Source organism: Sceloporus occidentalis, unplaced genomic scaffold (genome assembly GCF_023333645.1).
Source record: "Sceloporus occidentalis isolate IW3139 unplaced genomic scaffold, rSceOcc1.0.p SCAF_36, whole genome shotgun sequence".
In the NCBI taxonomy this organism is placed as follows: domain Eukaryota; kingdom Metazoa; phylum Chordata; class Lepidosauria; order Squamata; family Phrynosomatidae; genus Sceloporus; species Sceloporus occidentalis.
Window position 1 is genome coordinate 4,772,243 of NW_028317016.1, and position 23,389 is coordinate 4,795,631.

General features: G+C 38.8%; 1 protein-coding gene across 1 annotated transcript in view; it reads left to right on the top strand.

The window, feature by feature from the left end:
- The window catches only part of LOC149297866 (follistatin-related protein 4-like), a 92,879-nt gene that overhangs the window by 62,188 nt on the left and 7,302 nt on the right, over positions 1-23,389 (top strand). The window contains exons 7-13 of the mRNA XM_089488074.1: positions 449-569; positions 3,353-3,514; positions 5,151-5,285; positions 8,459-8,485; positions 15,010-15,128; positions 16,679-16,825; positions 19,742-19,849. Coding sequence (XP_089344200.1) covers positions 449-569; positions 3,353-3,514; positions 5,151-5,285; positions 8,459-8,485; positions 15,010-15,128; positions 16,679-16,825; positions 19,742-19,849 — 819 coding nt within the window. The remainder of the gene's footprint in view (positions 1-448; positions 570-3,352; positions 3,515-5,150; positions 5,286-8,458; positions 8,486-15,009; positions 15,129-16,678; positions 16,826-19,741; positions 19,850-23,389) is intronic.

The following is a 23,389-nucleotide window of genomic DNA, read 5'->3' on the forward strand; positions in this document are numbered from 1 at the left end:
CTGTCCATAACAATTTAAATGAGACAGCCCTCACCAAACTGACTTAAAAAAACTTCTCACTGCTAAAATAAAAAGTCATTAATCATTGCTTGTGCTCTTTCTCCTATATGCACTCCCTGACACTGTTGACCATGCCCCTCTCCTGCAGACTCTTTATACTAATGGCATCCTTGACATGGCTATCTCTTGGCACAAATCCTGCCTCGGACCATACCTTTAGTGTTTCTTTCTCTGCCACTTGTTCTTCATCCTTACTGATCACTGTTGGTGTGACGCAGGGCTCATTTCTGGGGTCTCTCCAACCCCCTCTCTTGGACAATTCATCTCCATAACAAGGCTCGTATTGTCCTCTCTTGCCCTCTCCAATTCTCTTCTAACTCAAATAATTAATGTTTAACATGATATTATAATACCTTTTTTCTGTACATTTGTTGTGTTCTATCTACAGGATTTTGGAGAAGACAATGCTTTATATATTACAAAAGTAACAACCATTCACATTGGAAATTACACATGCCATGCTTATGGCTATGAGGACCTGTACCAGACCCACATCCTTCAGGTGAATGGTTAGTAAATGGCATGCAAAACAATTCACTACAAATATGGACATCATTGTTTATTAAACATTGATGTGCTGATATCCATTAACAAGCATTTAACAAATCTCCCTTTAAGATCAGTGAATTTAATAAATCAGATACATGTGTATATATACATTTGTTGCCTAGTGCCCACATTCACTCTCACTCTCTTACACTCTCATTCACACTCTCTCTCACACTCTCTTAATGTTTCCCCTACCATCTCTGCCGACCACTTGAACTCAGGACACAATTACGGCACATTTGGTGACAGAACAAAGTCCTTTCTATTTTTAGCGCCAACACCTACCACATTTAAAATTGTTCTTCTTTCTTTGAAGCGTTAGGGAACTGCTTCATTCTGGTGTTTTAGTAGCTTATTCTTCTTTTGTGTATTTACGCCTGGCACATGCCTATACTCATTTTCTTACATATTTTACTGAACCTTAAATGATATTAATGAGACGGTATTTTTCTGCATTTTAAATCGTCATTAAAAAAAATAATAATAATGGCGTAGGTATAAATCACATGGACACATTATTATTTACAGTTAGGACAACTTATCATCTTGATTCGCAAATCAATCCGTTTTAGTAGTAAGTGGGTTCATCAGAGGGAAGGGTAGTAATGCCAAGGGACATGTCTACTTAGACATGAGCAGGGCTAGCTTCAAATAGTATTAAATGAGTCAGGAGTTGGAAGAGAATTGGGTAGGGAGTTAGCATTGCTAAATAGTGTTCATCTGCCCAAGAAAAAGAGGAGTGTGACCCAGAGAGGGAGCTCCTTGCCCAGAGACTTTGGGTCAAACTCGGAGAGCTCCCAGGTATGTATGTACCCCATAGAAAATTATTCGCCTTCCACATCCCATCTTTTGACAAGTGTCCCGAATAGCAAATACTTTGCTATACCTTTTATGTACCAAATTAAGCAATATACAAGGTTTGCCAGGGGCACCTGTTCTTATATACTTAATTAGAGAAATGTGTTCATAAAAATGTGTAATTTACTTTTTGGTGCTCTGTAATATCGGCAATCTGTTACAATCTTTAATGTAGTATATAATAATAATTGTACACGTCTAGACTTGGCACTAAGTCTGTCCTCTGACTTGTCATGGTTGCCTTTTATAGCTGTCAGGGCCAACCTTTAGTTCATGTGTTTAGTTTGGACTATACCTTCATTAGAATTTGTCTTCTCTTTGGCTTAAAACGAGTTTAGCTTTCAACTTTTGTTGTAACATTTTTTTTTTTCTTCTGTCAGTCTCTTTGCAAGCTTTCACTAAAATGAGGGTATAGTTTTTACGTTAATTATGGTATAAACATACTATACAAGAATTGTCTCTGTTACGGTGAATATTCACTGTATACAGTTTTGCTTTTTATGCATGCATTATGGGCTTTATTTTGTGACCTTACTTTGTTTGTTGTTCCACTCCTACACTAAGTTCAAATGTAAAAAAAAACTATACTGAAAGGAATAGAAAATAGCTCTTCCATTGTGATTAAGAGGGGTACTTAGCGTAATAGCACATCTACAATAGATACATTTTCATCTGTACATTCTAGATTAATTGGATTGAAAGAGCTAATTGAAAAAAATATCACAAGTGTCCTTATAGCAGTCATTTTTATTTCCTTTGATGTGTTTTCACAAATAGAAAATAGCTACATTTTGTAGGCTTCATGTTGGAAATATAGCAGTTTTTGATCACTAAAATCACATCAAAGAGTTTCAGTTTAACTGCTACTACAAATGTAACATTTTCAGCCTTACCAACAGTACTTTTTCCTCTTTGGAGCCCAAAAATGTGATTATCCTGTTATAAACATAAAGGAGGAAAAACGAGTGTTGAAAATACACCTGAAATTGTTATTAACCCTTTAGTTTAGTTATGTGTACATATATGTGTATATTTTATTACAAGAAGCATGCTACACTAACAGTGCCTAAATATCACCAATCATTATAATGATACTTAAATTTATGATTTAGAAATCTTAGGATTTATTCACTAAAGAGAGAAATGGCAGATGAGTTTGCAGGAGTTGCGGTTTTAACTCCCTCACTACCCTCATTATGAAAGGCCGGGGATGTGTGAAGAGTTGAGTTGGCCCTGTATAATGCATAATTCAATGTGAAAGAAGACCTAAAATAAATCTTGCAGTCAAGTTCTTCCCGTAGTATAAGCTCACTGGGGTTGGTCCGTTTTATTACATATACTGTAGTGAAGTCAAGGAGCTAAAGCATAACTCTTCTGCAAACTCTCCTTTCAACTCCCGCTTTAGTGAATAAACCTCCTTGCATGTTTACTATTTGAAAGTATAAAGCTGCAATTTAATGATGATCTGTACAAATATACAACAATATAGTATTGACAAGATTACCTTTTGCTTATTGTAGTTACTGTGAAGAACTTTACTCATTTACAGCTTTTTGAAACATAATTAATTTGAAAATGTCCGTTTATCTCAAAGTAGGAGCAGATGATTGGGTTGATCTTAGAAACAAATTGTTTAGGTGTGAAATCAATGGACCCTGTGCTATGGTTTAACAGTATAATTGCCTTTGAGTGTATGAGTATTTATCAGATGTCTTTTAATGTATGCCCTGAAACGGAATATGTTACCAGTGAGTTTTAGCAGGTAATACCTTTTCTTGAAAAATCTAGCTTTTAGATGAGTCATTGAGTTGCGCCCTATATGTCTTCTTAAAAAAATTAAAACCTAATTGTAGTGAGTGGTAATTTGTTACTTTTTGTTTCACAGTGCCTCCTGTTATAAGGGTGTATCCAGAAACTCAAGCTCAGGAACCTGGAGTATCTGCAAGTCTAAAATGTCATGCAGAGGGTATACCTACCCCTAAAATTACATGGCTAAAAAATGGTATGGACATAATGCCAAAGTTATCAAAACAACTTTCATTAATAGGTAAGACTAGGTAAGACTTAGTTTTATTCAAAACAAATTGTGTAGAACTTAAAGTATACAATCTGTAAAAAAAAAATAAAAAAATAATATAAAATAAAACTAAACTGATAGCACACATTGCAATTTTATAATCAACTAATGACATGATAATCAGTAAAGCATGTAAGACAACTTGTTTAGAAAAGTATTAACATTTAGATACAATGTGATATATGTGAATAGTTTAAACATCAATAATAAAAAGTTACTAATGTTGAAGTCCAACCATTATTATTTTATTTTATCAGATTAAACGTTTTCAAAAGTATTGTACTGTTTTCATTTGTTAAAACAATCCTAGTTTTTGCGTAATATAATGCATGTGTTCTAGCTCTGCAATTTAAGCTCAATCTTCCAAACACTACTTATCATTCAATGTATTGATAAACAATAAGGTAGCTCAGTTTTAATACCTTTTTATTTTGATCTGTGTTTTTCGTCAAATTCAAGTTTATTGATGCTAACACAGGAGTCTTATTGTTTTCTTATAATTTTCTGATTTACATTAATAGAAACATGAATTTGATGGCAGATAAGAACCATTCAGATCATCTAGTCTACCCATTTTTACTGATCTAGAGACTCAGACCTTAATCCGTCTTGCTTTTGATTTAGGATAGCTTTATGCCTATTACATGCATGTTTAAATGTCCTAACTGTATTAGCCTCTACCATTTCTGATAATAGACTGTTTAATTTGTCTACAACCATCTCAGTAAAATAATACTCGCCTTACATTACATCTCTGATCCTCTAGCAAACCTACTATGTATAAGAAATTCTAGACAAAATTCCAAAATATATATATTTGTCTAACTATGGTTTGTTTGGGGTTTTTTTCACATTATCACTAATAATCACTAATGATAAATAAAAATAAATGTGTTATGTATATCTAAGATTTTAAAAGGAGGCCCTACTTGTCCTGAATAAAATCATGTATAATTGGTGTTGGTGCATCAAATATGGAAAAAGGCAAATCATGGTTTAACAAACATATGGTAAAAAAAAAGAGATCAGTAGTTATGTATAATTGTCCACAAAGCATGAAAGATCAAAACATATATTTCAACGTATAGAACAATTTTGAGTTCATAAGGTACAATTGCACTTTTATATTAATCTTTGTCATAAACATGAAAACTCCTGGAGAAAATGTACCACCAGCATGTATGTGATCTCAATTTGGAGAGTATTTCCAGAAAAGGTTTCTGGTGTCTATGTAGCTTTACTTCTAGCTGATGAACCGCCACTTCTAATTTCTATATGGGTTTCATAGAAACCTCAAATGTACATACACTGTTTAAAGCTCCAAAGTTTAATACAAACATTGCTTCTTCTGGGATTATGCCCAATGTTTTTGACAATAACCTTTTCTATAGAACACAAGTACCAATGCCCTCACCACATGTATTATAGTTCTCAAGGAATGCACCGTTTACTATACAAACATTTGGCTGTTGCAACGTGACATTAGTCCTTCATTTATTTGAACACTGGGCCATCCAAAATCCTTAAGTGAAGTTAAGTAAATTTTTGTCAACAATTGCATAACTTAGATTTTGTATACCAAATTATTAAAATATATCTGTTTCAGCAAATGGAAGTGAGCTTCATATTCCCAGTGTCCGCTATGAAGACACTGGTGCCTACACATGTATTGCTAAAAATGAAGTTGGGGTGGATGAAGACATATCTTCTCTCTTTGTAGAAGATTCTGCCAGGAAAACCCGTAAGCATTTTTTGTGTTTTGTTTTTTTTAAATATTTTGTGTAACCATTGATATATAAAAATCGCTAAAGAGAAAATGCAGAGCCTGACCCTAACCTTGGCTTGTCAAATCGCATATGAGCCAAAATGCACTCTCCTGCAGCTAAGGATCCAAAAGAATACCCTCCACTCTTGGGGAAAAAAAGTGGTGGAATGTTTTTGTAGATAGACGAGATATTTTTGACATTTGGATTTTGATTCTGATGGTCCATAGGCTAGCTGAGATCCAGGACATGCCAAAAGTATAAAAATGTTAAACAAATCATCTTATGTTAAGCACTATTAAATAATGTTATTCTATCCTTACAGATAATGTGCTATTCTAAAGAGGATTTAGGATCCCTTAGGATTTAGAAACATATTTTTGTAATTTAGAAGTTGTAATATCTTCTTCTTTTTTTTTTTTTGCATATAGAGTACTGTTCAACAGTTTTAGGCAGGTGTGAAAAATGCTGTAAATTAAAAATGCTGTTAAAAATAGACATGCTAATAGTTTATTCTTATAGTTTCCAAAGTGTGTGAACAGAAGATAAATCTAAATCAAATCAATATTTGGTGTTACCACCCTTTGCCTTGAAAACAGCATCAATTCTGCTAGGTTCACTTATACAAAGTCATGGGTTGTAGGCAATAAGGATTAATGCTGTTTTGAAGGCAAAGGCTAGTTTTACCACATGTTGATTAGAATTACAGTTTTCTTCTGTTCACTCACTTTTTTGTTGAATGCTAAAAATAAACTTTGAAATAATTCTTACTTTATAGCATTTTTTCTTTTTTTTTTTTTTTTTTTTTGTAAATATATGTTTATTGTTTTATCAGAACAACAGAACAGGAGATGAGTGGGAAGGGAAGACAAAAGAAAAAAGGGAGGGGGAGAGGGGTCCACAAGTCCACAGAGCACAGGCATAAATAAAGCCCAACGCAGTGGGCCAGCATCGCCGAACACAGGGCACTCACAGCGGCAGAAATAATGCAGGAAATATAACACATTGCATACCACATTGACATACCAAAAGTAAGGCAATATACGCGTACATGGGCAACAGAAATCGTGGCAGCATACATCCGCCCAATAGGCCGAATAGAGGGCCTCAGGGGCCAATCAAAATAGGACAATATGTAGGAAAGCGAGGGGGCGCAGAGATATAACATCCCTGACAAAACAAGGGAAGGACACGGGGAAGGATGGCACACAAAAGGGAGATGAGAAGGTAGACATGAAGGAGAGAGAGAAGAGAGAAAAAGAGAAAAAGAAGACGCAAAAAAAAAAAAAAAAAAAAAAAGGGGGTTAGGGGGGGAGGGGGTGCTCCCAGAAACCAGCACAACGCCCCACCCGCATTTTTTCATACCTGCCTAAAACATTTTCACGGTTCTATATACTGAATACAAATGTACATGTGTTTTCATTTTTATTTTAAGTTCTGTAGTTTATGACATTTTTATACATAGTTTTTATAATAAATAGAATTTATAGTTATCATTTGAACAAGTTTAAGAGATTGAATGGGATTGCATCATGAGAAAAATTAGCTTTATAAATGTTAGGGGTTATTTCCACTCGTATTTAAAAAAAGATAGTATCTTTTAATACATGGCACCTGTTCAATCTACATGACAGAAATGAGCAATGATGTTCAGTTGTAATGACTGGGCCAAATGACAAAACAATCATCACCTCTGATTTAAATAGGTAAATATTCAAATTGATTATTTCAGTGCAGAAAAAAATCAAAACATGGCAATATTTTCCATATTCTTTATTCTGCAATACAATGATTTAATGGTAATCTACATTGCTGCTACAGCAAGAACATGTTTCCAATCAAGCCTTAAAAACAAATATCAGAGTTTGGTGTAAAAGTACCATATTTGCTCGATTATAATACGACCCCCAAATCTGAATATTAATTTAGGAAAAAAAAGCCTGAATATAAGACGACCCTATAGGAAACAAGTTTTACCAGTAAATGTTAATTCATGTAAACTATTTATTTTTTTAATAAAAGCTATGATTGGGAAAAATATTTTTTTTTTATTTCCTTCTATTTTCCAACCTGCCCCCCCAGTTATGCACATCTGCCCCAGAAATGCCTTATACCCCCTATATGCCACTGTGCCCCATGATATGCCTTTTAACCCTCTAAATTCCACTGTGCCCCATAATTTGCCTTTTAACCCTATATGCCACTGTGCCCCATGATATGCCTTTTGACCCCCCTATGTGCTACTCTGCCTCCAGAAATGCCTTATACCCCTATATGCCACTCTGGCATTAAGGGGGTTAAAAGGTATATTATGGGGTAGAGTGGCATATAGGGAGGTGTAAGGCATTTCAGGAGGCAGAGTGGCATTAAGGGGGTTAAAAGGCATTTTATAGAGCACTCTGCCTCCAGAAATGCCTTATGCCCCCCATTTAACACTCCCCTGCCACCCCCCCCAAACTTACCGGTGCTTCTGACTCCCCTGTCATGTAGCCGGGGCAGCGTGTAGAGCTCTACGCGATTCGCGTAGACAACTTACGCTGCAGCCGGAAGATGGTGTGGCTAGCAGCGGGGGTTGTCTGCGTCCATCGCGCAGACCTTCCCCGGCTGTCACACCTCCTTCCGGCTGCAACATAAGTTGTCTAGAAGCACCGGTAAGTGGGGCGGCGGGGGGGCGGGGGACAGGCGAATCCAGCTGCGGGGGATCTGGATCTTAGTCGTCTCATAGTCAGACCTATTTGAGGTCATTTGCTCTGAAAAAAACCTCGTCTTATAATCGAGCAAATATGGTAATACTAGAGAGGAAACTGATATCACCTATATAAAGTATGCAGATTAGATTTTATTTAAACACACTTTATTTAAACTTTTGCCGTCTTTCTAAAATTATTTAACTTCATTAACTCGGTATCCCTTGACTACTGCATCGTGTTTAAACACATTTTGTAATAATTAAAAACAGTAGTTGCTTTGCTCATTGGAAAAATAAATCCCATTTGACTCGCATATGAACAATGAACATAGCTCTCACAACCCATTTTCGGTATGATGACCGTATAATTATGAAATATTTTCACCATGTTAAGCAATAATATTGACCGTATGTTTATTTGTCCTTTTATGATGTGCAATAACTGATCCTGATCCTGTGAAGTTGCAAACATTCTTTGGAGAGAAGAAGGTAATGTAAACATTTGTATCTTTTATAATTAATAACTACCCTAATCTGGAAGTGTTGAGATCTCCTTTTTTGCACTATACTGAATTGTTTAGGATCTACCTGGGCTGGGGTTTGCAATACTTCCTAGTAGAAAATAGAAAGCATAAGTGAAAATAGGTGAAGATTTTGTGATCGGTAGATAACAGTAGACAACAGAGCAACCCCAGTAGGAACATGAGAACAAGGGCCCATATGGACAAAAGTATTGGGGCACCTACTCATTACACCAACAGGGACTTTGATGACGTTGCATTCTAAATACAAAGTCATTAATATGTAGTTTGTCCCTCCTTTTGCAGCTATAACAGCTTTCACTCTTCTGGAAAGGCTTTCCGCAAAATTTGTTTTTGTCCATTCATCAAGTAGAGCATTGGGGAGGTCCGGCACTAATCTTGGATGAGAAGACCTGGCTCCTAATCTCCGTTACAGTTCATCCCAAAGGTGTTCAATGGGGTTAAGGTCAGGGCTCTGTGCGGGCCCCAAACCAGGGCCGGACTGGTCCACCGGGATACCGGGAAATTTCCCGGTGGGCCAGCAGGTCCGTGGGCTGGGCGGCCGGCAGACTAACCCTGAAGACAGCCGATGAGCGGCTGCAAATGGCATTGAAGGCCTCCCTCGGCGCCAGGGGCGGGCTGGGCAGGGGGGCAATTGCCCCCCAGGCTGCCCGAAATCTAATCAAAGCGGCCGCTGGGTGCTGATGCGGCCGGCCGGCATCAGCACCCAGCAGCCGTGTGCAGTGGCGTCGCTACAGGGGGGCAATTGCCCCCCCTAGGTTAATCTTTGCCCCCCCTGTTGCCCCCCTGCTAAATTTGGATCCCGTCTTTCTTTCTTTTTTTTAATTTATTTTTAAACGCCGAGGAGAGAGAGGGTGCGGCCCGAGTAAGATCGGCAGCCAAGGCAACCGATCTTACGCGGGCCGCACCTCGAGCCCGGCTACTTACCTGTGGGAGGGTCTTCTGTACTGCAAAGAGGAAGCGGAACCTAGCAGAGTTCACGTGACATCACATGACTCTGCTCCAGTCCCGCTTCCTCTGTGCTTTACCAGAGAACGCAGAGGGAGGCCGCGCCCTCTGCTGAAGTCTGTGAGCGGCATCAAGGAGCTGCAGTGCAGGTAAGAGGGTGGGGAGGGAGTTTGAATGAGAATGTATGATTGAGGGAATGAATCTGTGAATGAAGTGTGTGATAGCATGGATGTGTAAGTGCTGGAACCTAGGCATGATGGGACTGTGATTGCTGTTAGCAATCACACTCCTATCATGCCAAGTCAGCCAGTACATGCTGAAACCTAGCTAGCTGCCCCCCTTGTCTATGGATGCTGCCAGCAGTATGGGGTCTGCACATCACTTACAGCCATCCTGTACCAGCATGTACTGGCTGACTTGGCATGATAGGAGTGTGATTGCTAACAGCAATCACAGTCCCATCATCCCTAGGTTTCAGCATTTACTGGTTGGATGTGTAAGTGCTGGAACCTAGGCATGATGGGACTTTGATTGCTGTTAGCAATCAAACTCCTATCATGCCAAGTCAGCCAGTACATGCTGAAACCTAGCTAGCTGCCCCTCTTGTCTATGGATGCTGCCAGCAGTATGGGGTCTGCACATCACTTACAGCCATCCTGTACCAGCATGTACTGGCTGACTTGGCATGATAGGAGTGTGATTGCTAACAGCAATCACAGTCCCATCATGCCCAGGTTTCAGCATTTACTGGTTGGATGTGTAAGTGCTGGAACCTAGGCATGATGGGACTTTGATTGCTGTTAGCAATCACACTCCTATCATGCCAAGTCAGCCAGTACATGCTAAAACCTAGCTAGCTGCCCCCCTTGTGTATTGATGCTGCCAGCAGTATGGGGTCTGCACATCACTTACAGCCACCCTGTACCAGCATGTACTGGCTGACCTGGCATGATAGGAGTGTGATTGCTAACAGCAATCACAGCAAGCACAGTCCCATCATGCCTAGGTACCAGCATTTACTGGTTGCCTGGGTATGATAGGAGTGTGATTGCTGTGTGGGCAGTGTGGACGGCAGGGCCGGCTTTGGGGTGCGCAACCTGTGATCTATGAATGTAATTTAGGGGGTTTTAAATATACCTTTTAATGCCGTGTTTTTATGTGAATTCCAATTGATCTTTACCTGCAAAGCTGGGTTTTTGCGTTATTCTGTAGATGTATACCTGCAAATACAGTGTTTGTATGTCTTATTCAGTTGATTAATACCTGCAATGCTGTTTCCATGTATTTATTTGATCTATACCTGCAATGCTACGTTTTATATACTACTGTATACCTGCAAATACAGGATTTGTATGTCTGATTCTGTTTATTTGATATATATCTTCAGTGCTGAGATCACAGGTGAATTTCAGTTGATCTATCCATGCAAAGCTTGGTTTGTGTGTTAATGTGTTGATCTATACCTGCTATCGGCAACTGGGGCTAATATTAATATATATGGGCAGCAGGGGCAAAAACACTAAGGGGGGTATAAACGACAATGCAGTGTGAAAAATCCATCCTGATGCAGACGTCTGTGACGTGGATTGTGTCCTGCTGTTTGTGTGTTTTTGGTTATCAGTGTAGCAGAGCCTGTCCTCGGGTGTGTGTGTATAGGTGTTGGTGTGGCAGAGCCTGTCCTGGTGTGTGTTTAGTTGTCAGTGTGGCAGAGCCTGTCCTAGGGTGTGTGTTTGGGTGTCAGTGTGTCAGAGCCTGTCTGTGTGTGTGTGTGTGTGTGTGTTTGGATGTGGGTGTGGAAGAGCCTGCCCTGATGTGTGTGTTCAGTTGTCAGTGTGGCAGAGCCTGTCCTGGTGTGTGTGGGTGTCTGTGTGGCAGAGCCTGTCCTGGTGTGTGTGTGTGTTTGGATGTGGCAAAGCCTGTCCTGATGTGTGTGGGTGTCTGTGTGGCAGAGCCTGTCCTGGTGTGTGTGTGTTTTTGGATGTGGGTGTGGCAGAGCCTGTCCTGATGTGTGTGGGTGTCTGTGTGGCAGAGCCTGTCCTGGTGTGTGTGTGTATGTTTGGTTGTCGGTGTCGCAGAGCCTGTCCTGGTATGTGTGTGTCTGAGTGTTGGTGTGACAGAGCCTGTGTTGGTGTGTGTGTCTGAGTGTTGGTGTGACAGAGCCTGTGTTGGTGTGTGTGTCTGGGTGTCAGTGTGTCAGAGCCTGTCCTGGTGTGTGTGTCTGGGTGTTGGTGTGACAGAGCCTGTCCTGGTGTGTGTGTCTGGATGTCGGTGTGACAGAGCCTGTGTTGGTGTGTGTGTTTGGTCATCTGTTCCTGGCACTTAACTTACAGTAGGAATTATTTAATTTATATTTATCCAGAGATAAAATGCCCTCCTGAAGTTGTAGTGACTTCAGGGGACAAAACGTTCAAGGCCCTGAAATCATTTAGTGGAAAAGTTATTTATTGTGTTATAATATTTATTTCAAGGATTAGTTGCACTCAATTGTGGCTTCAGGCTTCCCATGTTGAATGATCAAGTATTATTTTAGCCCAATAACAAAAGTATAATTCCATAGCACATTATTTTTGGAAATTATGAATGCCCCCCCAGTTTGAATGTGATATCTTGTGTGCCCCCCCTATATATTGTTTCTAGAGTCGCCACTGGCCGTGTGCGATGGCCGTCTAGTGATGGGAGCAGCGTGAGGGGTGAAAGCTCCGCCCCCTCGCACTGACCTTTCACCCCTCACGCTGCTCCCATCACTATGCGGCCATCAGACTGCTGGGAATGTAATCTAAACGGCCCGTGCGTGCTGATGCCGCCGGCCGGCTCTGCTTTAATACTTTTTTTTTTTTTTTACTTTATATGGCAAGCCGATCCAGCTTACCATATAAATAAAAAAAAAGTGTTAAAGTAGCTCCAGCCGGCGGCATCAGCACGCATCGGCCGTTTAGATTACATTCCCAGCAGTCTGATGGCTGCATAGTGATGGGAGCAGCGTGAGGGGTGAAAGCTCCGCCCCCTCGCACTCAGACTGCTGCAGCACCGGATGTCAGGTCAGTGACATCCTGTCAGCATAGAGGAGAACAGTGTGCAGCTACCAGAGGACGGAAGTCAAGAGAAGTAGAAGGTCAGTAAACCAATGTATTTTTTGTACTGTATAATATTTTTTTGTATTTGTTAAAAACTAAAAAAATCGGCATGTGTGTGTATGCAAGTGTGTCCCCCTATATGCCACTCTGCCTCCAGAAATGTCTTATACCCCCCTATATGCCACTCTGTCCCATGATATGCCTTTTAACCCCCTATATGCCAGAGTTGCATATAGGGGTATAAGGCATTTCTGGATGCAGAGTGGCATATAGGGGGTCAAAAGGCATATCTGGAGGTAGAGTGGCAAAAAGGGGGTTAAAAGGCATATCACGGGGCAGAGGGGCATATAGGAGGGTTGAGGCATATCAGGGAGGCAGAGTGGCATATGGGGGGGTATAAGGCATTTCTGGAGGCAGAGTGACAGGGAGTAAAAGGCATTTCTGGAGGCAGAGTGGCATATAGGGTATTAAAAGGCATTTTATGGGGCAGAGTGGCATATAGGAGGGTATAAAGCATATCGGGGAGGCAGAGTGGCATATAGGGGGGCATAAGGCTTTTCTGGAGGCAGAGTGCCCCATGATATGCCTTTTAACCCCCTTTATGCCACTCTGCCTCCAGAATGCCTTATACCCCCTATATGCCACTCTGTCCCATGATATGCCTTTTAACCCCCTATATGGCAGAGTGGCATATAGGGGGTTAGAAGGCATATCATGGAACAGAGTGGCATATAGGGGGTATAAGGCATTTCTGGAGGCAGAGTGGCATATAGGGGGTTAGAAGGCATATCAGGGGGGCAGAGCGGCAAGCCTGGGGGCAGAGGTGCATAACTCGGGGGTAGGTTGTCAAATGAAAGGAAATAAAAACCAAACATGTCTCAATCATAGCTTTTATTAAATATGGAAAAAAATAGTCTACATGAATTAATAAAGAAATAAAAGTTTCTTACCAGAATATCGTGAAGAATAATGTGATCAGTGTTTTGTTCCACTGAATAAAATGGAACTTTTTCATCTAAAAATGTTCGCAGTAGCAAATGTTTTGATCCCATTATGTGTAATGTATTTAATTTATTAGGGCCTTTTAACACTTTTGCTTTATGCCATTTTAATACAAATAATGAGATAAAAAGAATGGCGAATAGTGTGACGCGGGTATGTATAAGGGGTGCGTGTGGGTATAAGAGCTTGACCGTGAGATAAACTATATGGGGCTGCTCTCCAAATTTTTCCAGGGCTGCTTTTCAGTCCCAGTCCGGCCCTGCCCCAAACTGTTTCCACAAAGTTGGAAGCATAGCATCATACAAAATGCCTTGGTATATCCCTTTCATGGGATGAAATAAATGAAATCAAAATAGGATAAACTGGAATGGCGATTGAGGTTGCTGTATTGAATGAATGGGCAAAAATTTCCATAGACATACTCCAAAATTTCTATGGAAGGCCTTCCCAGAAGAGTGGAACCTGTTATATCTGCAAAGGGGGGGGCTAGCTATGAATGTCCATGTATTTAGAATGCAATGTCATAAAAGTCACTGTTGGTGTAATGGTCATCTGTCCCAATCCTTTGTTTCCATATAGGATATATATGTGTCTGTGTATATATTTATATTAGACATGTGCACATGGGCCAAAAAATGATTTGGAAACAATTTTCGGTTCGCTTTTAGCCCACTCTCTTTTGGACAATTAATTTTGTTTCCTGCCCATTTGGTGCAGCCAAAACTTGAAGGTCATTTTTAATTCAGGAACGAAATTTGTTGCATGGTGCCCACATTCACACTCACACGCTCACTCACTCTCTCACACTTTATTTCTTCTTCACTCTCTCATGATGTCTTAAAATTTCCGTACCTTTTCTCCTGACCACTTCCCCTTCTGTTGATCACTTTTGCTTCCGCATCTTCAACGTCTGCCTTTTCCTGGTTAATTTGGAATTTGTAATTTGGAATATACAAATATATATATATATATATATATATATATATATATACACGTAATTAATATTTGGGGGTTTTTTTGTTGAAGCTGAAAATGTTATCCTCTTACAGAATCTTAAATTATTTACAAAATAAAACAAATTAATTATATTCACGTAAAAAGTAATTGCTAAATTATTTAAATGTAATGCTAGAGAATGGGATTTTCAATGATCTTCAGTATAAATTTAATACCATTTTCATTTTTATTTTAGTTGGGCATGGAGTGGGTTTATTTTCAAAGCACTTTTTATATACAGCCATATGAGTATTTAGTGTTTGCTCAATAACCACCTAATCAATCCTGTTCTTCCTCTGCTTGTGACTATTTTACTACAATGTCTGTAGTCTTTTTTTTTGTGAAGTTATTGTGAACACACTATTCTTATCTTACTATTCTCATATATTATCCAGCATCTTCATATCAAAAGATATGATATAATTTGACTTCTGTTTCTATGTTCATACAGGCCTGAGTGTGGGGAACATGTTTTATGTTTTTTCTGATGACGGAATCACAATAATTCAGCCAAGAGAATGTGAGATTCGCAGGCAAATCAAGCCCAGTGAGAAAATCCTTTCAAATTATGTAAGTATCAAATAATCACATCCAGTAGAATATTGTGGTTTTCAGAGGGCCATAGACCTCTGCTGCCACAGGTATTTCCCATGCTGCTTGCTTCTCAAAGCTCTTTAGAATCACTAATGGAACCAGACAAGGGTGTCTGCTTTTCCCATCATTACTTTCCTTGTCTCTCAAACTACTAGCGGGTGTAATTCAGGCCTGCCAAGACATCTGAAGATTTACCATCTATTTTAAGATCAAGATCCCATACTCTTGTCTACAGTCACTGCTACAATATAATGAAGTGTTGGAAGTTTCTCACAAACCTAGATGGCCTGCAGCATGGCTATTAAGATGACCTTATTTTGAAAATTGCTGTGCTTTTTTGCTTCATACTCTTTCACCCCGCAATCCAGTCCTTGTAGTTGTGGGGTAAACATCCCCCTTTATTTGTTTGCATTAATGAACGATCAGTCATAAAAAGCATTCTGTATATATGGGACTTTTTTTGCCCATGGATAATCCACACCTTTTTCAATTTACAACAGAAAAGGACCCTATCAGGTTCTGATTTATTCTTCTATATTTACTGGGTAAATGTTTTAAGTAAACTCTGTCTTGCAGAGACTTATATCAAACATGGCATTACCATAATATGCAACTATATAATGATTGCCTGTGTGTATATAGACCATTACTCGTGTGTATTATAACGTAAACATGATGATAATATGTATGGGTTGTTAATATATATGTATAGGTTATATTTAACTTGAATCATTTAAATTGGTATCCAGAGGTTAAAATATTGAGGACACTTAAGGGGGGGGGGGGAGTTAATTTCTCCCAATAAAGTAAGTCATTTTTATGTAACATTTTGGTAATGTTAGGAATCCAATGTAGTGTGCGTATTGCAAAAGTGGAAATATGTAGGTTTAAAACCCCTAGCTATAAACTAGTCTGGCACTTTATAGAGAAGAGGGACATCTGCACTCTCATAGGAGTGGACTAATGTATGTTAACCTTGAAATCCTCAGTAATTCACAATTGAAATAAACTATGTGGCAACTGGCAGCCAATATGTTTGCAAAAAACCCTTTAGACTAGGCAAGTTTATTTATGTACGGAAGTTGAACGTACGTATCCTTACTGTGAACTCAAAGATGGTAAATCCCTAGCATTACCAGCTTCTTATACAACCTTGGTCTAAATTCATGCCAAGTGAGCAATCTGTTTTTTTAATGTAATAAAACATAGCTGTGGTTGTGCTTTGATATACTGTTGGATTATCTGTTTTGTTTTTAACAAATCCTTGTTGTGTTATTGATTTATAACAGAAAAAAATAAACACTAAATTATCAAAAGTATGTTGACTCCTTACCATCGCACCTGAGCTTGTAGGACAATCCATTCCAAAACTGTGGTCATTAAAATGGCGTAGAGCTGTAGACCCTCTGCATATGGCAACAGCATTCACGCTTGTGTATTTTGTTTTTTAATGCTACATTTTCTAAGTGTAAGTGAATAAGTAATGAAGGAGAATAGATAAATGAACGAGATGTGTTTTCTTTTAGGAACAGATGTGTCAAAAAGCTGAAGGTGAACATCAGTCGTGCTTGTGGTCTTCAGCTCTCAACGTGAGGGACAAGTATATTTACGCCACGCAGCCAAAACTAAATAGGGTTTTGATGATTGACATCCAAATGCAAAAAATAAAAAAGGTAATTTCAATGCGCGCATACACATATAATATAGCAAAAAAAAGGGGAATATGAATAAGAATGAAACCATCAATTTTCATATCTCGGTTTTTACCTCATAGCAGTACGATAAGACCTGCGGATAGCAAATATTCAGCCACCAATACTATGTTGTTTTAAAAAATGGAATTAGTTGAAAGCAGTACAATATTTTTAAAGCTGTTTTTTTAAAAAGGAAAGTCCCTTTAGTTGTTTTTTGGTTTTCCTAATATTACATACATTATAATACATTATAGTCGATTTGGGTTCAATGCTTAATATTGCATGCAGATATGTGTATGCAATCTTTTGGTCTTCAACCTAGCCAGATTGGCAAGCACATGTAACATAAATATTTTGTGCTTCTGAGACCATTGGGAAAGTGTTTCATATGTGCATGGTACATGCTTGGCATGGTATATGATACCATAAGATTTTATAGTGTAAATCAAAAGATGTGATGGCCACCAGACTTTTTTTGAATGTGTAAAAGCATTCACCTCTTCCCCTTGGCATTTTTCCAATTTTGTTGCATTACAACCTGGAATTAAAATGGATTTGTTGGGGGTTTGTATCATTTGACCTACAAAACATGTCTACTACTTTGAATATGCAAAAACTGTTTTATTGTGAAACAAGAAATAAGACAAAACCTCCTCCAGTAAAACCTTTTACAGCTGCAAGTCTCTTGGGGTACGTCCCTATAAGCTTGGCACATCTAACATCTAGTCATTGTGATTTTTCAAGGCAAAAGTGTTCAAGATCTTTCAAGTTGCATGGGTTCCACTGGTGTACAGAAATCTTTAAGTCATACAACAGATTCTTAACTGAATTAAGGTCTAGACTTTGACTAGGCTATTCCAAGATATTTAAATGTTTTCCCTTAAACCACTTGAGTACTGCTATTGCAGTGTACTTAGGGTCAGTGAGCTGATGGAAGGTGAACCTCCTTTCCAGTCTGAAATCTCTGGAACACAAACAGGTTTCCCTCAAGAATGTCTCTGTATTTAGCACCATCCATCATTCCTTCAATCCTGGCCAGCCTCCCAGTACCTGCCCATAAAATGGTGTTCTCGGGGCGATGAGAGGTGTTGGGTTCGTGCTGGAGATAGTGTTTTCCTTGATGGCCCAAAAATTTTAGTCAGAGGGGTGTATGGGAGCCACCCTCCGATACACCACTCTGGCTTCCCCCCCCCCCCATACACCACTCTGCCTCTCTACCCCGGCTCCCTGGTGTCTTGTGAACCTCCGTTGCTGACAGGAGGCCGAGTGGTGTGTGGGAGGGGGGAGAGGGCAAAGTGGTGTGTGGGAGGGGGGAGGAGGCAAAGTGGTGTGTGGGAGGGGGGAGGAGGCAAAGTGGTGTGTGGGAGGGGGGAGGAGGCAAAGTGGTGTGTGGGAGGGGGGAGGAGGCAAAGTGGTGTGTGGGAGGGGGGACGAGGCAAAGTGGTGTGTGGGCGGAGGCAGAGTGGAGTATGGGAGGGGGAGGAGGCAGAGTGGTGTATGGGAGGGGGGAGGAGGCAGAGTGGAGTATGGGAGGGGGGAGGAGGCAGAGTGGTGTGTGGGAGGGGAGGAGGCAGAGTGGTGTGTGGGGGGGGAGGAGGCAGAGTGGTGTGGGGGGGGAGGAGGCAGAGTGGTGTGTGGGAGGGGGAGGAGCATGGGCGTAGGAACCCCTAACCTCGCTGGCCGCATTTGCGGCGTTTCTATTGAGGGGGGTTCCTACGCCCATGGGGAGGAGGCAGAGTGGTGTGTGGGAGGGGGAGGAGGCAGAGTGGTGTATGGGGGTATAATGAATTTCAAGGAGGCAGAATGGCATATCTGGGGGAGTTAGAGTGGTGTATAGGGGGAGGTAGAGTGGTGTATAGGGGGAGTATAATGAATTTCAGAGTGGCATATCTGGGGGAGGCAGAGTGGTGAATCAGGGAGTATAATGAATTTCAGGGTGGTGCAGGGCATTTTTGGTTGGCGGAGTGGCAAATCAGGGTGCACAGTGGCATATAGGGAGGTATAAGGCATAAATGGGGGCGAGTGGCATATTGGAAGTTATAAGGCATATCAGGGGCACAGTGGCATTTAGGGGGTATAAGGCATATCAATATTAGGCATATCAGGGGGGGCATAAGACATATCTGGGGTAAAAGGTATATCAGGGGGCTCAGTGGCATATCACTGGCATATAAGGAGTATAAGGCATATCGGGGGCACAGTGGAATCTCTGGCATATAGGAGGTATAAGGCATATATGGGGGCAGAGTGGCAAGCTGGGGGTCAGATGTGCATAACTGGGGGGCAGTTTGGTAAATAAAAGAAAATATAAACAAGGCTTTTTTCTCATAGTTTTTATTAAATATGAAAAATAGTTTACATATGAATTAATATTTACTAATAACTTTGTATTAAAACCTAGTTTGAGAAACACCGTGTTTGGGTTCTTGTAGCTTTTATTATTATGTCAGTAAAATAAGAAGGTGAATAGAGAGAGGCCATTATGATAAAGAGATGAAAGTGTAGATTGTACGTTTTTTATTACATTATTTTAAATTTAAAAAACTTGCATTTTTTTATCCGATCGAAAAAATAATCGGCCAACTAATCAATTATTAAAATAATAAGCCCTAATGTCCATTACATGAAATCCAAATAAAAATCAATTTTAATTCCAGTTTGTAATGCAACAAAACTGGAAAAATACCAAGGGGGTAAATACTTTGCAAGGCACTGTACATTCATTACATCTAACAGAATGTTCTAAATATTTGTTGTTTTGCAAGCATTTGTCTCCCAAGCTTCTATTTTTTCTCAACCCAGAACACATTCAACATTTTATCACAATTTGTATCATTATTATTATTTGTCAAAACAAATTTTAATCTAAGCCTAATTTATTGTACCTTTTTTAAGTCTATAGATGTTGACCCTTTTCCAGCCAAATTACTTTATGACAAATCACATGACCAAGTGTGGATACTTAGCTGGGGCGATATAAATAAATCACATCCAACATTACAGGTATGTAGAACTTGTTAAACTTCTATCAAAGTATACATTACATAAATAAGTCTATATTCTAGCAACTAATAACCATCATAAAATGTCAGTTACTGTTTTTTGTATCTGCTGTACTCTGAACTCTCCATTCATTTGTACTTTTTTCTATATTTTCCATATTTTTTACAAATAGTTTTCTTTAAGATACATCACTAAAACAAAATGTTTGATATTTGATCATTTACATTCTGTGATATCTTTAAAATTATGCACACATATATCAAAAAAAAAGAAAAAGCTGTCTAACAGAAGCTTTTCTTTTTTAAGTAACTGAGAACATTTTTAAAAAAGTATGCAAAGTTTAGAATATCTATGCTCAGGGCAGATGGCACACATCTGATTTAGGAGTTTCAAGACTTTCTTAGGTTATTGTGAGTTGTTTTTTTTCCCCTCGAAGATTTCAGTTTGTTTTGCAATTGAATTGTTCACGTTAAAGGTGGAAAAAGTTCTGACATGATTTATCTTTGTCTCTTTCTTTAAAATAACAAGAACCTGGCATTTTAACATGAGTGTGTAGACTTTTTATATCCACTGTATAGTACATCACATATGATAACTCACCCTGGAGGAATCGGGGATCTTATGTCCACCCGGTATGAGGGCGACTTAGTATGTAGGTATGCCGGAAAGTAGTTGGAGCCACACAAGTCAACAGCTCAGCTGATGATTCTTGTGAACTCAGGGCAGAATCCAACATAAACCAATTGATGAGTAAAGTTCAAATAGTAAAAGCTGGCCTATGCATTTCATCTATATAATAGACTTCATCAGGGCTTATTACTTCATGGTAATAAAACCATGAAGTAGCTATAAATAGGCCTAATAATTTAATGTAAAACGGGGGGGGTCAATCAACAATCAAAATCCACTAATGTGAGTGAAATTGTCCAATGGTAACATGAGTCAATCCTCAGTCATAGTCTGCTCATTGATGGGAGACCAATCAGGGCTGTAAGACCACATGGGGACATCCTTTCCCATTATCTCACTTGAAGTACAGAATCCCAAATCTAAAAGACATAATGAATTGAAGTATCCTTCCGAAAGAAAGTAACAACTAGTGGCAACTCAGTGCAGCGCTCAGTTTGTAATACCTCTATATTAGTAGTGTTATGCAGTTTTGTATTGTATACAATTGAACATGTCCATTCTTACAAAATAACACCCATCGTGTATAAAGAGAAAAAAAAACAGGTATACTTAGATTCAGATCACAAATCACGGGTGATGTCTTCTATGAGGGCCTCAGCAGGTTTACATGAAAAATAAAAGAAACAGATACATAATAGTATAATATTGTTTATACAAGAGATGTATTAACCCCCCTATACGATTTGTACTCACAATCTTTTGAGCTACCAAGTTTGCTCAAACTATAGGGCGTCTGTATAAGAATATCATAGGATCCCTATGTTGCAACTATGTTGCGTATCTCGAAAATGTCTGGTTATTCCAAGATGAACTAGAACATGCTGAATGCACGAAAGGCTTGCAACATCATTTTAACATTGTTCTTTAAATGATATTGAATAAATGATAGTAAAAGAGTTCCATTAATACACCAATTCTTATGTGGGTACCACAAAATCACCAATTACTAATTAAATGTATACATTAACAGTGTCTTTTTTTTTATGCTGTTGTAGTTAATGATCTTATAGGAGAGTCCTAGAAATGACAGGCAACGTCAAGTATTCACAGATCATAATCTATACATCCCAATCCCTCTTTGTGATAACCTTTGGGTTCCTCTACTACACACAGTATTAACTCATCCTCCCGCACACATTTCATACAGCATTGCTGGCTTTCTGGCTCTACCAACGCATACAGCATTAATTAACAGCCTCTGATCCTATCATCCCAACCCTACTGCAAGAATAAGTGCTTAGTTTCAGAAGGTGGCTAGTACACAGCTTGGGATGTAACAGAAAGGCTACAAGAGAAGAAAGAGACAAGTGAAATAAGTTATTTTAAGTAAAAAGGGGCAGAGTTTTGGCTTGAAGAAGGTCAGAGGGGGAAAAGATAAAGACATTGAGTGTACATCGGAAAGTGGGTTACTCATGGATAAATATTTTCTTGAGAATTTGTATACAACACATGTTTGTTTCCCAAAAGTGACAGATCTGCTTTAATTAGAAACCTTAAAAACTAAACGTCTTTATACCAGTGCCTTATGTATTAAACTTTTACAGTGAAGTAAAACTGAGACATTAACTTAAACATTAAATTGCATACATGAGGGTGTATTCACCCAAGATGAAATCTTGTCTATTTATGTAACTATACTAGTCATTAGTGTATTTACCTGATTTTACTTTTCCAGTCCATTATTCAATATAAATACATAATATATTTTTTTTAATTGTGTAGAACATTTTTAGCAGTAAAATATTGATTGCTGCCAGGTCAGATGCAGTTTTCTGTTTTTGCTAATCCTAGATGACCTATGATGCTACTTGTGTCAGATGTACAGTTGACTAGTGAAGTGAGAAAATGTGATCTGCCCTTTGCAATGTGCCACAAATGGATAATCAGACTGTTAATGTGATATAGTATTTATTTTTGCTTGACCCACACCATAGTGAGTATATGTTGTTTGTGCTTTCACAAGCAGATGTGCTGAGCCTTTTTGGAGCTCTCTTTATTGATAATGACTAGAAACAGTCACTAAAGGCCACTGATAAATAATCAACATAAAAATTAAATATTTAGAACATAATTAGGCATGGTGGAGAAAATGTTCTTAAAATGGAGTTGCATTTATGTTTCACAACAGCACTACTGCAATATGTTTTCTACTAATTACGCTATGCAAAATAGGTGAAATGAACCACATGAAATTCAGAAGTTAAGGTTACAACAGTCGGCTTTTTAAGCACTAAACCACATTAAATGCTTCACAAACGTAGCAGAAATAATGTTAATGAAACAATCAACATTTTGTACAGCAAATTGTAAACAGTAGTTCTAACACATTGTAATGCTACATAAACAGGATCACTTAATCTCGAACAATTTAGTAACCGTTGTTAATCAAGAATAGTTTTATGTAGTATTAATAAACGTATTGTTAAGCACAGTGGTTTTTAGCTTATATGTAACTTTATACAGAAACACGTGAAATAGTGAGTTCCTGAAGATGAATATTCTCTGTCTTTCCCTATTATTATAAAGCTGAATTGACATTGGGTCCTCCTGGTATAGGAAATATAAATAACTGGAACATCTCCCTGTTTCCTCAATGTAATAACCAATGAGTGTAGGGGGATTCTCCCAGGGCATTGACAACGAATATTTAGTTATGAATTTATCATTTCCAGCAAAACATAATGTGAGATGTAGTATAAAACAAATCTACTGTAGGTATAACACTGTTCTATGCTCAAGACTCATTTTCAGTGGATTTGCTTTCCACTAGAGTTAAAGTACCCAATAGCACCGTGTTGCTACAAAATTGGTGAGTACGCTGCAACAAAAAATATGGTTTGTTCTTAACAC